Here is a 15,129-nt window from a genome sequence, read left to right as displayed (position 1 = left end):
GGGAGCACTGTCTCCTTCAAGACGGTGACCAAAATCAGCAGAGCACACAGTCATGGCTTATTCGTGGCTAAGTGACCCTCTTTTCTGACTGTGAAAGATTCTAAAGGATGAATTACAATTGTTTAAGGAGGGGCAGTGATGGCCAGAGTTGATGTGGTCTGAGGTTTAGAAATGTATTCTTTAACAAATGAAAAAAACTGGAACCGGCTGGCAGGTAAATATGATTCCTAAGTTTAGACCCTGTAACTATCTGGGAGGTTTCGTCCAGCCCTGGGCTCCACTAGTTCTAGTCCCTTTGGCTGCGCCTGGCCTCTACTGTATGGCTTCCCAAGGGAGGAATGAAGTATGAAATAGGTTGAGATATAGATTTCCAGAGAGCGTGTTTTCTTGAAATCAGTTTTCCTATGCCTGATGCTCCGGGGGAGGGAAGATTTGAAACCCACTTCTTCCTTCTAGATACACCGGATGGTGTGGCCACACCTTCTTTGCTGGCGAGGAGAGGACAGAGCAAGTGATTCTAGCTGTGGTTTGGTCTTTTTGGACAGTGAGTGTGATGCTGGGGACCTTACTGGCGGGGCCGGGTGAGCTACAGGGAAAAGCTGTCTGCATTTTGGGGAAGGTCTGCGTGCTCAGCGGGCCCCCTGCTTCTCTCCGCAGGTTTAAAGGGCTGCACCAAGGCCACGTGCGCGCTGGGAAGAGGCTGGGTTTCAGAGGCGTCTTCACGGGGCTGCGGGGGTGGCCGGGCGGCGGTCAGAGGTCCAGGGGGCTCACGATGGTGAAGCCCGAGTCCTTGCTGTTGCCGCTGCTGTCATCGTCGGGGCTGGGGCTGGAGCTGGGGCTGCCGGACGAGGCCGAGGCCGAGGCCGGGCCGGTCAGCGGGTCTGAGAACACCGGGGCGCGCCGGGCCGAGCTCCGGAGGGGCCGCGGGGCCTGAGCCTGGCCGACCGGGGGCGCCCTGGCGCTGCCCCCTTCGTCGTCTTTGGAGACGAGGATGAAGTCGTCCATGTCGCCTTTCTCCCTGCGCCCCGGCGGCGCTGCTGAAGGGGCCTGGGAAGGAGTCAGAGCACAGGGGGGGAGGGAAGAACCGGTGAGACGGTGAGATGCGGAGCAGGTTGGGGGCCCCACGGTCCCCCCGGAAAGACGCAGGGAGGCCCCTCTGATGGGAGCTGTGGGCCTGGGGAGCGGAGCACACGGCCCGCGGCCCTGCCCTGCTCATCACCCTCCTCCTGGGGCGCCAGCTTTCCCATGTGAGGGGGCGTGGGGTGAGGACAGCGTGTCCGTCCTCGCCCCCGCCCTCGGGTGTGGCCGCCACGCAGTGAGTGACGCGCCCAGATGGTTATGAGGCCCCAGGCTGGCTCCCCAGTGTGCCCCCCACCCCCCATCTGCAGTGATGCTACTACCGCCTGCAAGGGGGCTGCAGGGGGAGCCCAATGTGTTCCATCTCCTTACATCTCACAGCCGGCTCATCCTGGCTGAGCGCCGGCGGTCTCTCAGGACAATGCAGGGGGCTGGGAGCTTCTACAGACACAGAAACCCGTAATGGTCCTTTGCAAAAAGTATAGAGACGCAATGGCTTTACTCTACAATTATTTTCCTTTCTTTCTGAGTAATTATGTGTTTTGTTTCTAACAAAAACAGCTGACATCCAAGGACACTGGTCAAGGTTTTGGGTTAAGATCAGAGAAGCTCCTGCCAGCCCTGGGATGAAAGTAAAGCCACAGTCTGACCAGGGATGTTCCAGCCTGGCAGGAAGAGCCCTTGCCCACGGCCAACTAAGCCAATGTAGTGGCCACACCTGCTGCCTGCCCCACCCGCCTACTCTCCCCGAGGGGTGGGGGGGAATTGGGGCAGGGCCTGAGGTCTAAGGAGGGGTACAGAGCCCCCCGGGGACCTCTGGCTCCAGCATGGCCAAGACCACCTTTGGGCTATGGGCAGAGCCTGGACAGAGAGTCAGCAACACTCCTCAGGGAATCTGGGTGTGACTGACAGGCCCCCTCTGAATTTCATGTTCTCCTGAGTGACATGCGGGCCAGTGGATAAATAATGGCTCAGGTGTCTCCCCCTCTGACAATTCGCCTACTTTTAAGAGATTTAATCGGAGAACAGGAACAGAATGGCATTAAAGATGCCAGTGCTGAGACACAGCAGGCCTCAAGTTGTAAAGCTGTTTATAGCCTGTCAACACAGCAATTCTTACAAAACGGAAGAGACATGCAGCACATGGCCCTGCAGTAGAAGGGGATGTGATCCCTAATGGCACTAGGGCAGTTTGGTGAGACAGATGGCCCTTTCTCATCCCGTTACTGCCCTCTGTGAGGTGGTCAGGGCCAGGGGGCCTCAGGGGAGGGTGTCCCCCCACGTCCATGTCCGCGGGTGCACGTCAGGCCTTGGCTTTGGCCTCCCACCCCCAGACTGCAGGTGCTTTGTTCATGTGACTGCTGTGCTGAGCTATAAGCCGCGAGAACCTTGACCTCCCACCCCACTCAGGAGCTTATCTGAGGTTGACAACAGAGCAAGGACAGTCCTATTTTCAGAGCCGTGTCTCTACTGCAGAAATGCCAAGATAACCTATCCGCCTTCAGCATACGGTGAGGACATGGGCAGGACTTGAAGAGGAGAAACACCTGTAACGTGTTTTAGCCTGTGACTAGAAGGCAAGATGGTTCCTACCATCACTAATTATCTGGCTTGTTTCTGGAAAAGCAGTGGAGTCAAGTTATAAACGGTGAGTGACGCCGCCCTCCCCCCAGTTTCCGGATAAAGCCATGACTGGCCCAGACAAGGCATGTTAGAACTGCCAGGGCTTCTGCAACCATCTTTTCTTCTTACCCCACTGCACCATTATCTTACGAACCAAGAACTGAAGCCCAGGTCAGAGGCCTGGAGACTTGGCCGACATCACAAGCAGATGAAAACACCCCATTCTTCTGGATTCCCACCTAGAATTTTTTTTCTAGACCCAAGTAAGCTTTTTCTCTGGATTTCCATAGGAATCTCAGCTACTACCTGGTGCCGTTTCTATCCGTTACAGAAACTTTGTAATTTCCCAGGTCGGTCTTCTCTTTCTGCCAAACACAGGCGTGTGTCACACGATATAAAAAGTTTCTCAACATGTCAGTCCTGCCTACAGCTGGCCAGCACGGCCACCTTCCCCGCCCTGCCAGCCCACCACTCCTGTTGCTCAGATTGATTCAGGATCGCAGTGGAAGCAGGTGCCGTTCAACAGGAATGGTCCGCGCACGCTGATGAAATGTCCCCTCTCTGTGCTGTCCAGGCAGGCAGCCCTACTCACATGAGGATACTGAGCGCTGGAGAGGCACCTAGTGTGACTGAGGAACTGAATTAACTTTGAATTCTCTTTGATCCTGATGAAGTTAAATTGAATTTTAAGTAGACACCTGTGGCTAGTGGCTACTGCATTAGCCCCCCGCAGTTCTGGACCACAGATAAAAATATGGGACCAAAGACCAGGGAGGCAGGTGATACGGGCTGATGGACTGATGAATCAAGGGTCCTCCAAGTCCCTCCTTCTGCTGTGGTGGATTTGAGTGAAGTCCATCCAAAACCTCCCAAAGATTCACAAAGGAGTGTGTGAAGGACAGACTGTGGAAGGGAGGGACTGAATGAGGCTCTTTTCACCCTGCAGAATACAATTTCCAGGACTTCCCTGGTGGTGCCATGGTTAAGAATCCGCCTGCCAGTGCAGGGGACACGGGTTCCATCCCTGGTCCGGGAAGATCCCACATGCCACGGAGCAACTAAGCCCGTGCGCCACAACTACTGAGCCTGCGCTCTAGAGCCCGCGAGCCACAACTACCGAAGCCCGCGCGCCTGGAGCCCGTGCTCCGCAACAAGAGAAGCCACCGCAATGAGAAGCCCGCGCACCGCAACAAAGAGTACCCCCCGCTCACCGCAACTAGAGAAAGCCCGCGCGCAGCAATGAAGACCCAACACAGCCAAAAATAAACTAATTTAAAAAGAGAAAAAAAGAACACAATTTCCCCTCTGCTGTTGGCAGAGCTCGAGAGAAGATGTGTAATCAGAGGGAAAGAAGAGCCACATCTCTACCAGCTTCCCAGGGGGGAGTGGGGTGCGTGCACTGCCACAAAGGAAGAGCCCTTTTATGTTTTGTTTTGTGTGTGTGTGTGTGTGTGTTTTTGGTACGCGGGCCTCTCACTGCTGTGGCCTCTCCCGTTGCGGAGCACAGGCTCCGGACGCGCAGGCTCAGCGGCCGTGGCTCACGGGCCCAGCCGCTCCGTGGCATGTGGTATCTTCCTGGACCGGGGCACGAACCCATGTCCCCTGCATCGGCAGGCGGACTCTCAACCACTGCACTACCAGGGAAGCCCAGAAGAGCCCTTTTAAGTCCCTGGTGGGGAGGGGCACTGGCAGGGGGACCGAGTCCTCTGCTCCAAGGTGGGGTGAGCCCAGTTCTCTGCGGGAACGAGGGCCTATCACACGGCACTGCCCTTCCCGGCTCACGGCCAGCTCATGTGGAGGCTGCACTGGGTCCACCGGGGCTGCGCTGGCAACTGGTAGGTTCTTACAAATCTGAAAACTGGGAAGGACGATTACAAAGTATACTCAAGACGTTTTCAATTAGCAAATTTGTTAGTGTTCTTCAAAGCTCTTTTTCTGTGGTATTTTTAGACATTCAACTAAAAAAAATATCACGCCAAATTTTAAAATAAAATTGTCGAATAAAAATGGTCGGGGGGTGGGCCTAAGCTCAATAATATGTGAATAAATAACTAATTATTGAAAATTAAACATCTGGGCATGGAAGGGGAATCTGGAGGAACTAATCGAGGCAAGCTTGCAATGTTACTGTTGGATTCATGTGGCTTTAAAATGCAGACTCAAAATGCTCTCTGAAAATTCCCTTCTAAAGCTGGATGAAACGGACCACACAGGGTTCTCTTCTGGAAGAGTACTCTGAAAACTGAAAAAGTCCCATTCTAAGATGTCATTTTGCTTCTTTAAAGTCATAAAAAATATACAATTTACCAGCATCTGGATGCTAGTTTTTGAGAAAGTAACTTAGATGAGGGCTAATGGGAGATTTTCAAGATGAAACTCTGCACACCATTTTAACAAGAATATTATTAGGAATGTTTAGTCCCATCAGATCACATGCCGGGAGGCAGCGTGGTGGAGCTGGAAGCTGACTGAACTGGGACAGGGGTTCAGAAAACAATTCCTCACTGGTAAAACGAGCAGGTGTTTCTTCGATCCTTCCTAACTGGAAAATTCTGGGATTCTATGTTAGAACAAATTACACACCATGCTGACACCCAAGAGCGCAGGTCAGCAAACGACAGCTCGTGGGCCAAATCCAGCCTGTGGCCTGTTTTTGTGTGGCTCTCAAGCTGAGAATGGCTTATGTATACATATATATATTTTAAATTTTTATTTTATATTGGGGTATAGTTGATTAGCAATGTTGTGTTAGTTTCAGGTGTACAGCAAAGTGATTCAGTTATACATATACATGTATCTATTCTTTTTCAAATTCTTTTCCCATTTAGGTTATTACAGAATATTGAGCAGAGTTCCCTGTGCTATATAGGAGGTCCTTGTTGGTTATCTATTTTATATATAGTAGTGTGTATATGTTAATCCCAAACTCCTAATTTATCCCTCTCCCCCAACCTTCTTCCCTCAGTAACCGTAAGTTTGTTCTCCAAGTCTGTTTCTGTTTTGTAAATTTTAAAGGGCTGTAAAAACAAGCAAGCTAGCACACCAAATACAAAAACAGATATGTGACAGAGACCACATGTGGCCTGAAAATCCTAAAGTATTTACTCTCTGGCCCTTTACAGAAAAAAATTGCTGACCTATGTGGCTTAGAGGATGGACATTGAGAAGTCCTTCCCCCTGAAGGCCAAAAAGGTTCCAGGCCAGTGAAGTACACTCAAGACAGCATTAGGAAAGCATGGACAGCACTTCTTGTGCTAAAGGGGAATGGAGGCATCGGCTGAAGGCAACTGACCAATAACTGAGGCAGAGATCCAGCTTTCTAACACCGCACGGTGGGACTGGCAGGAGGCTCAGGCCGAAGCTGCTGCGTACAGGTGTGTAGGCTGTGCACTGCACAACTCCAGGAGACGCTAGTCTATGCTGAAGGGCACTGCCCAGGGCACTGGAGTACACAACTTGCACAGCTGGGTACATCACCCCTGGCTTAGGTCACCTGTATTTTACAGTTGAACTTCACACATGGTCACGTGAAGTAGCTTTGGTGGGCTCGTGTTATCCATAGTTTGAATGTGTGTGCATCCCTCCCCCCCCCCTTCCTTCTCAGGCTGATGTGACAGTGTTCTCAGGCGCCTGTACCTGCTTGGTGGCCCTGGGCAGGTGACCCTGGCCGCTGGAGCAGTAGTGGTCGTCTGAGATGGTGATCTGCTCGTTCTCCTCGGCTTCCAGCTGGCTCTGGTTGAAACGCAGGGAACCTTTTAGAATGTCTTTGATCTGTTTTCAAAGAAGAAGAAAATCCATGAGAAAGATGAATGAGTTTGGTTTTAAATGTCAGTTAAACCTCGAATACATCTGAATCAGACTTGTCATTGACGGTTCTTTTATAGTGTGGATATGAATTTATGACCATCAGAAAGAACAGGAGAAAAAAATCCAGCTCTATATCAAAACCGCTGACTTATGAATGACCAAGGAAGACGCCACAGCCTGAATGGCCAGGTTCTCACAGGTGCAGACGGGCTGTCACGCCCTTGGTGGTTATCCTAGAGCAGGAAGCACCGCGTGCCCTCACACCCGGCTCCACGGAACAGCCCTCAGCCTCTGAAGGGGCCCACCCACCCCAGTTGGGGGCCAATAACGCAGGCTGCGTCTCTTCACTGACATTTCTGTTCCATTCGGTCCTTCAAGGGTCGAGTCACTGCGGCCCTTGAGGGGCTGAGGCCTGTTATAGGAGGTGGTCGTTTATGCCTTGTGCTCCCAGGACATTCGTGATGAGTGACTGGACTTGAGCTGGACCACACACATCACAGCAGCTTCGATAAGGAGCAAACGGAACAGCTTTGCTAAGAGGAAGGGGCAGGGGTGGGAAATGAGAAACCAGTCTGGGCTGCAGGCTGGTCAGACGTAATTGCTGGGCGGAGCAGGGCCGTGAGCAGGTAGAGTCAGGAGGGTTCTGTCTGGGAGGAGACGCAGGGCCAGGGGACACTTGCTCTGATGTCACGGTACCCGTGCCCTGGTGACCTCCCCAACAGGCACTGTAAGGGTGGCCTGTGTGACACAAAGTCAGAGCAATGGACATACCTGCTTTAGTCCTGCCAGGGAAACCAGAATTTGATCTTCTTTTTCCAAATTTTCTTGTAGTATCACTTCTTGAATATTTACTGAAAATAGAAGAATGACATTTTGTAACTAGTGGCCTGGGTGTAACTTATCTGCTGTCACACCATCACTTCAGACAAGCTGGGGAAGGCTTCTGCCAAGTTTCACAGCAACTCTTCCCACCAAGGACGCTCTGCCCATCTAGAGATGGGGCAGGTGCCGGGCACAGCGCGGGGGCACCGAGCCTGGTACACACAGCCTCCCCCAACATCCCACGGATGTGCTCTCATGGTGACAGATGTGTCTTACTCCTCCAGAGGGCCCAGGGCGCCCTTGCTGACCTAAGACGTGGTGAACAGCGTGGAGCATTCATCCAGCGGCTGGGAGGAGGTGTTTCCACTGGGCTTCCTACACTTCTCAGAGTTCAATGCTGTTACCTCACCCCGCTCGCTAAATAAAGACCAGGTCCTCCCAGGTGACGTACATTAAAGACACCATCTTTAAAAAATGTCAACAGTACGGTATGTTGTCAATTCAACATAATGTTAAAAATAAAAGAACAAGCTCACGGAGTCAGCAACACCTAACCCAGGGTCTTCATGGGAGCTGCTTCCCTATGCCCTGCAGGAGGCGTGGCCTCTGCTGGAGAGGCCTTCAGCCAGACCTGATCTGAGGACTCGCCAAGCTGAGCTGAACCACCAAGGGCTTCAGCAAGCAGGGGACCTCGGCCTTCCCCACCGCGTGCCTGAGGGATGCACCCAGTCCTGCTGGGGACTGTGGCTTCCGAGGAGGGGATTCTCGGGGGAGTGCAGGAATGGAAGCCCCCTCCCCAGCGCTACGCAGAAGACTGTGTTCGGGGGTGGGGGGGGGGCGGGGAATTGAAACACATTTTTACAAAGATACCATCCAAGCACCACATTGAGAATCGCTGCAGTAGGCAGGCTCACCCTCCGTTAACACCTGCTTCCTTATTTCCTGGCCCTTAACAATACCCTACTTACAAGGCCTCACAAGCCATGTTCTCAGTCATTCACTCCACCAAGCTGGCTCAGTCTCTGCGCGGGGCTCCTCTGCTCTGTGCCCGGCCCCCGCGGCCCGCGGCGGGAGAGGCGGGGCCAGCATCCTGCCTGCCCCGGGGCCTGGAGGCTCTGTCCCCAGAGCCCTGCCGACCCGCTCCCCTCAGGGGTCCACCCTCGGCTCCCCTGCGGCCTCCTTGGAGCAGAGCCAAGCGGCCCAGGCCACCCTCTGGTCTCCCACCACCAGCTCTTCTACTGCCTCGACAATAAGCCCTGTCACACCCGACGTTAGCACGGGCGTCTGCTGGCTTATCTGTGGTCCATCACCCCCAGTAGGGTCTGGTTCAGGACTACACCCCCAGCCCTCAGCAGAATGGCTGGCGCATTTCAGGTGCACGGTAAGTATTGACTGACCGACCGACTGAACAAACATGGAAAAACATCCTTGGAACCTGCGCTGCAGAACACTGCTATCCTCAATACTTCCAAAAAGTAGTTCCAGCAAGGGGCAAGGCGAAGACTGGTACTATCCACACGAGTGCAGCCAGTTGATTAGAACCTTCGCTGAGAATAAATCTCGGGACCACACTGACAAGTCCTCTTACAGGCGGCAGCAGAAAAACAGCAGCCTTAACTTATTCAGAAAATGCGACTGCAGCCTCTGGCTAACAGAAAGGCCTGCTTCAGAACAAGAGAGCAAGATGAATGGGAATGGAATAATAGATATAATTAGAGAGGGAATGTTTCTGGTTTCCTTAAAAGCCTGTAACAATTTGTTCTCTCTCAATTAAAACAACAACAACAACAAAAAACCCATCATAAAATCCACTCAACAGGACATTAACGACAACCAACTGCAGAAGACTGACCAGAGAGACAGTTCTGTAGGTCTTTGGGAGGACTGAGAAGGGTTGCCTTTCAGGGTTGCCTCAGGATTGCTTGGCTTTTTTTTTTTTTTTTTAACCATATAATTTTATTTATTTAAAATTCTGGAAAATTCAAAGTAATTTATGGTTACAGAAAGTAGGACAGTGTATGCCTGGGGTCAGTGGGTGGGGGAGGGGTGAGAGGAGGAATTACCAAGGAGCACACTTGTCAATGAAACATGAACAGAATCGAAGTATACCACTTCCAGGATTGAAATGTAAGGCCTATTCGTAACTCCTCCATTCTCTCTTCTCCCTTCTAGCTATCTGGAACCCATGACAACTCACTACCCCAACTATAGATGAAAACAGGGACCTGGAGGATAGTGTATCCCTGAATGGCCAAATGAAATAGAGGCTCAACGTTTACCGTGAACACTCCCTCAGACTACTATGTGGGAGGAAAGTAAACTTCAGTCTCCTTTAAGGCACTGAATTATTGTTGGATCTTTTTGTTAGAGCAGCCTAGCCTTATTGTATCAAATATTTATTGAATTTTAAATTTCAATGACATTTCTTTTTTAACTTGAGGAATTCTCTTTCAAATCTTCTAGGCATTTTTTTTTAATCAACGTCTTTATTGGAGTATAATTGCTTTACAATGGTGTGTTAGTTTCTGCTTTATAAAAAAAGTGAATCAGTTTTAAGGCAGAGCTCGGGGCCCAGGGCTGCCTAGGCAGTTTGGCTGGGCGGTGGCCCTGCCCCACTGAGCCGCTAGGGGGCAGATCCCCAGCTCTGGCCGTGGAGGCGGAGGCAGCAGCGGAGAGCTCCCAGGCCCCGGGAGGAACCTCAGCCAGCGGATGCAGGGGCACCGGGACAGCCGGAGGAAGCGCGGCGGGTTTTCCCGTCCAAGGAAGTAACGGAGGCCGCACCTGGCAAGTCGGGGGCCAGGAAGAGAGGCGATCTGTAGAGAGCAACTGTGATAGGTTATGTCCTGCCCTGCAGGACCTTTGTCTCCTGTTGCCTCTTCGAGAGTTTGCTGTGGAACATCGCACGGAGCCAAAGGGCTTGGCCAGACTGCCTGTCTCCAACGTAGTGGTGGGACCCACGGTTGGCAGCCGTAAGGACCACAGGCCTTGGCTGACAGGGCTGTCAGTGGCTCCAGTGGGGACAGAGGCCTAGAAAGATGCGGGAACAGAGCCTTCCTTAGAGGCCGGCAAGGACCCGGAGGGCACTCAGAGGCCCTTACTCAAATAACAGAGGGACACGTGAGACAGACCAGAATCCTGACACCACCCGGGCAGGAAGAAGAGACAGAGTGGGGAAACGAACTGTGGGCCTTGGTCCAGACAAGGTGGTTAACCGGTAGGAAATCGAGTTGCCTCTAACTGGCAAGTGTTTAGGCTTCCGACGGCCGTTGGTGGGACTGGAACTTCAGAGCGAGATTTCTGCACACCCGAGTTTAAGTATATAGATTTACTCTCCCACTGCAGACCTGAGGCCGCACCACATCACACTGGCCATGCGGGCCGAAAATCCCATGAACCAAGAAGGCCTAGCCACGCTCTCGTGGATGCCCTGCTTTGCTGTGAGCCTCCCATGGCCCGTATACTCCAGAGGGGTAGTGGTGATGCTGGCAGGGCAGGCTGGGGAAGCAGAGGGCAGGAGCGCGTCGGGAAACCCTGGTCCTTCAGGCCTAAGTGGGGATACGCTCCCTGTTTCTCAAGGCCCCTCCCTTCCTGTGCTTTCCTTTGCTGAGACGCCAGCAGCCACAGCCTAGATCCCCACGGCCGCTGCACCGTCTCTCAGGTCTAAAGAGGTGGTGGGGCTGCTGGGGGGGGACCCCAACCCCACCCTCCAACCCCTCCTCACCGACGGGTCCCAGAGGTTGCGGTGCGCCCTCCCTCGCCGCCAGCGGTGGTCACGTGACACCGCGGTAGCCCAAGACCTGTAAGGGAAGCCCGCGGAGGGAGCCTCTGGAAAGCTCCCCACGGGGACTGGCTCCGTCTGTGCCTTTGGGGCCTTTACGTTCCCCACTCGTGCTGCCTGAAAGGCTGGCAGGAACCCTGCAGGTCACCTCGCAAGCGCCTGGGTGAGGGTCACCGCCCAGCGCTGTGGGCGTGGCCCCGGCACATCGCGGAGCTGCCATACCTGCTCCCAGGGCCTGCCTCTGGGCTGCTTTGACTTAAGAAAAAAATAAATAACCTCCTGGTGTGTCTGTTCTACTGTTTTGGGGGTTAATGTGAGTAGCGGCTGTAAGCGTGTCAAAGGACTACAAACTGGGTGGTTTAAAACGAAAGAAATGTATTCTCGTTCCAGAGGTGCTAAGTCAAAGCCAAGGTGCCGGTGGGGCCTCGCTCCCTGCAGGCTGGAGAGAAGTGTGCTTTCCTGCCTCCTCCCGGCTTCGTCTCAACTCCATGACCCTTGTCAAGACCCTCTTTCCAAATAAGGTCACATTCACGGGTTCCGGGTGAACATGAATTGGGGGGAACACTTCTCGACTCAGTACAGCAGCCACGCTGCCCACCTGTCACACAGGATCAAAGTCATCCAGTTCCTCTAATGAAAGGGGACCAAGGTCAAGGGCGCACCTGGGAGGACAGGAGCCCAGAGCCTTGGTGTCCTCAGCAGTGCACTCCCACCCAGCAGCTCTCCAGCCTGGTTCTTTGGATTGGATCAAAGTTCACCTTTTTGAAGGGGATGAAAACCAGGAGCTTCTCCCCTGAAAACCCACATAAAATGACATAAAACGTTCACTTAATTTTAAGGCTAAACCTCTCCTGTAATCAACGGAGCTGACTAGCTGTGCAATCCAGGGTACAGAAATCCAAGTCAAAACAAAAGGGCACCTACAGAGGCTGCTAGGTGTCCTGAATACAAGAATTTTTATTTACCTCACAAAGTACTGACCGTGTAAATTCTTTGCCTAGCCACTTCCACTATATACTGATTCAAGGCAGCATTTACAACCATTTTAGTAATATAGAACTTCTCAGTCACAAATGCACTGCATGTAAAAATAGAAAAAAATAACGGTCTCTTTTCATACCTTATAATATTGAAGGCAGAAATGTGAAATGTTTAAATTTTCAATGTAGTGCACATTTTTCCTTCTAGTAAGAGGCAGAATAATATAAATGATGATATAAAGGTTCTTTCTTTTTGTTTCTGTGTAGAAGGAAGATTATGTTCTTTATAATCTCCTTCTATTTAAGCATTACCTATTAAAGATGTTGGGGCACTGAAACTAAAGGGGAAAACCTCACAGAACTAACTGCTTCTGTGGAAATTACACAAAAATCTCATCAACGTCACAATCCCATGGGGTCTCCACTACTTTTAATGAAATGTCAATGCCGCAAAAAATGGGTCTCTCTCTCTAAGGATAATGGAAATGGCACACGAACTACTTTTTCAATTTCCTAAAGTTCTTTTCAATGCTAAAATAAAAGTGTTTTCATCTATATGCCGGGTACAAAGATAACAGAAGCCTATATTCGTTAAGAAGGGCAGGAAAAGGGGACAAAAGGAGAACTCACATCTGTCTACAGAGGTGAAACTGGGCGGGTCATTTAACCTCCTTGTGCCTGAGGGGTAATAACAGACCTTTCCCCAGAGGATTAGTGTGAAGCATAAACAAACAGCACAGCACCCAGGCCACTGCAGAAGCTCAACACCCGGGAGCTTCCACGTCTACACAGCCACCTGACCTCATCTGACTATCCCAACAACCCTTCTGGATGAGGGCCATCATCCTATCATAGAAATGGGAGCCCAGCTGAGAAATGCCAGGTCTCTTAGGTGAGGTCCCATGACTGGACAGAGCTAGGATCAGATTCCGGATTGGCTGGACTCCTGAGCCCTCCTGACACACACGATTTATGCATATGGCACTGATGGGGAAGCTGGAGATACGAAAAGGCACAGGGTGGAGTCCTGGCAGTGACTTGACTGCCTTGAGATGCCAGTGCCCTTTATCTGGTGGTGGAACTGACCTAAGGGAGGTCAGCCAGCGGCAGGAAGTCACCTTTCACTTCTCCCAGAGAAGTGAACACCAATCACTTCTCCCAGAGCTTTCTGGAGCACTGGAGTGGTCATCCAACAGCCTGGACTTTGATGACCCTGGGCCATGATACTGATGGGTCTGTGTGTCACTAAACCTATCAGTAACATGTGGGTGACACCTGCCTTGAAGGTTAGAGGAGATAATCGAAGTGGTCCACGTCTATCGTGCTGCCTTGCTATGATTATTATTGCTTAGTATGTTGTTGCTGTTGTTGTTTCTTTCACCAGTTCCTTAAATACCCAGATAAGTGGATTCTGCTCCCAGAGGTTCTCTCATCTCTGACAGAGATTTAGTCACCCTGACTTCTGACAATAAGGGACGGCCCCAGAGGAAATACACAGGCTGTTACAAACCAGAGGGGGCACGTGTATGGTTGCCCCAGGGTCACACGCGTCCAGAGAGTGGTGGTGGTTTAAGAAGTGACCATTAGTCAAGGAGGGGGGCAGACCTGTACTTTGTCACTATTGGCTTTGGCTGGGCCATTATTAGCAAAGGGATTTCTGCCCACAGAGGGTGTGCCAGAGTTGTCCAGTCTTGGGAGAAGGCAGGTCTAGGAGAAGACTTGTAGGCGTCAAATTCATCCTTTAATCCGTGGCGTCTATTTCTGGGTGTCCCTGCAATGCCACTCCCCGTCTAGAAGGCCCTTCTACTCTCCTCCTAACACCACACCCTCCTCCTCTTCAAAGCCCACCTTAACGCTGTTCAAGCGTCAGTCCTTCCCTCCGCAAGCACCCGCCTGATGGACTCTCCTGCTTCATCTTTCATGCTTGCAACTGTCATCCAGAGATGAGGCTTGAAGACTGAAAGTTTCCTGAAACTGCACAGTTCTGCACGGCAAGTCCTGGACTCCAGGTCTTCTGGTTGCAAATGCGGGTGGTGTGGGTTCACGACATCCCTTGACTTTGAACCCACCGTCCCTGCCAATGTTTCGGAGATCACTGGTGCTCCAGGAGGACTGTGCTTGCTTCCTGTGAAGCCACGTGTCACTTTAGGTATTTCTAACAAGGCATATTCTCTGTTGCGCTCTGTCTCCCTCCTTTGAAGTTTGGTCCACTCTTTCCATACACGTTGAGCTCTATTTGAAAAGCGCTCCCCCACTTCACCCCACACCAACCTCCTTCACCCCGAGCCTGTTTCTACATCAGAGAGCAGGTACTTAGGAAATATTGGCTGAATGGCCGATGCGAGGCTTTCCTGCCAACATTAGGGTTGATTTTTATCTCCTGAGGAATAGATGCAGGTGAGAGAGTTCTCAGGTGAAGAATTAAGGGCTACTAATCCGATCAAGCAGATCCTGGATTGGAAAAGTGGGAGGGGCGGGTGAAGGGAAGTACAGTCACTGACGGTCTACTGAGGGCCAAGGACTGAGTCCGGGGCTTGGCGCTCAGTATTTTCTTAAGAAGCAAAAAGCAGATCACACAGAAAATACAATCAAGGGTCCTACTTTGCATCCAGCTGCCAGAATGGCTGAAGACCCTAAACTCAGCACTGGGAGGGGAACAATCCGTAGGAAAACCCAAGGGAAGACTAGGCAAACAACGCGTATTGCACTGAAGCTTAGTCTTCGGGTCAATAAACAGTTCTCCTAAGTGAACTGAGTGTGCTCAGCACAGAGTTCCAAATCTGTACTGGTCTCAACCGTTTCTGATTCTTCTCTCAGGATTTCCCTCCCTGCCGGCCAGAGGCTGGCACAGAAGCACGGCTCTTCAAGGTAAAATCTATCCTGTTCACGATACGGCTGCCACCTTTGGGTCAAGCAGAAGAGACTCTGCACACACTTTTCAACTTAAAAGGTCTCTAAGCTCCAGTAAGGGTTAGATGCCTTTGCCAGAATACATATTTCTAAAAATAAAAGCAGAAACACAGCTAGGACCTCACTAATAGG

The 15,129-nt window shown here is 51.6% G+C and overlaps 1 protein-coding gene across 2 annotated transcripts in view; it reads right to left on the bottom strand.

Moving 5' to 3' along the window:
• Window positions 1–211: 211 nt before the first annotated feature.
• Window positions 212–15,129, bottom strand: part of TBC1D5 (TBC1 domain family member 5) — a 538,167-nt gene continuing 523,249 nt past the window's right edge. For both annotated transcript variants that reach the window (XM_082654224.1, XM_082654225.1), the window contains 3 exons: window positions 7,279–7,358; window positions 6,337–6,471; window positions 212–1,047 (listed from right to left, as the gene is read on the bottom strand). In XM_082654224.1, coding sequence (XP_082510350.1) covers window positions 751–1,047; window positions 6,337–6,471; window positions 7,279–7,358 — 512 coding nt within the window. In that variant the 3' untranslated portion in view covers window positions 212–750. The remainder of the gene's footprint in view (window positions 1,048–6,336; window positions 6,472–7,278; window positions 7,359–15,129) is intronic.

This window comes from Grampus griseus (assembly GCF_964374135.1).
Source record: "Grampus griseus genome assembly, chromosome: 5".
In the NCBI taxonomy this organism is placed as follows: Eukaryota; Metazoa; Chordata; class Mammalia; order Artiodactyla; family Delphinidae; genus Grampus; species Grampus griseus.
The sequence above is the reverse complement of the archived record's forward strand: the minus strand, read 5'-3'. Positions and strand labels throughout refer to the sequence as shown.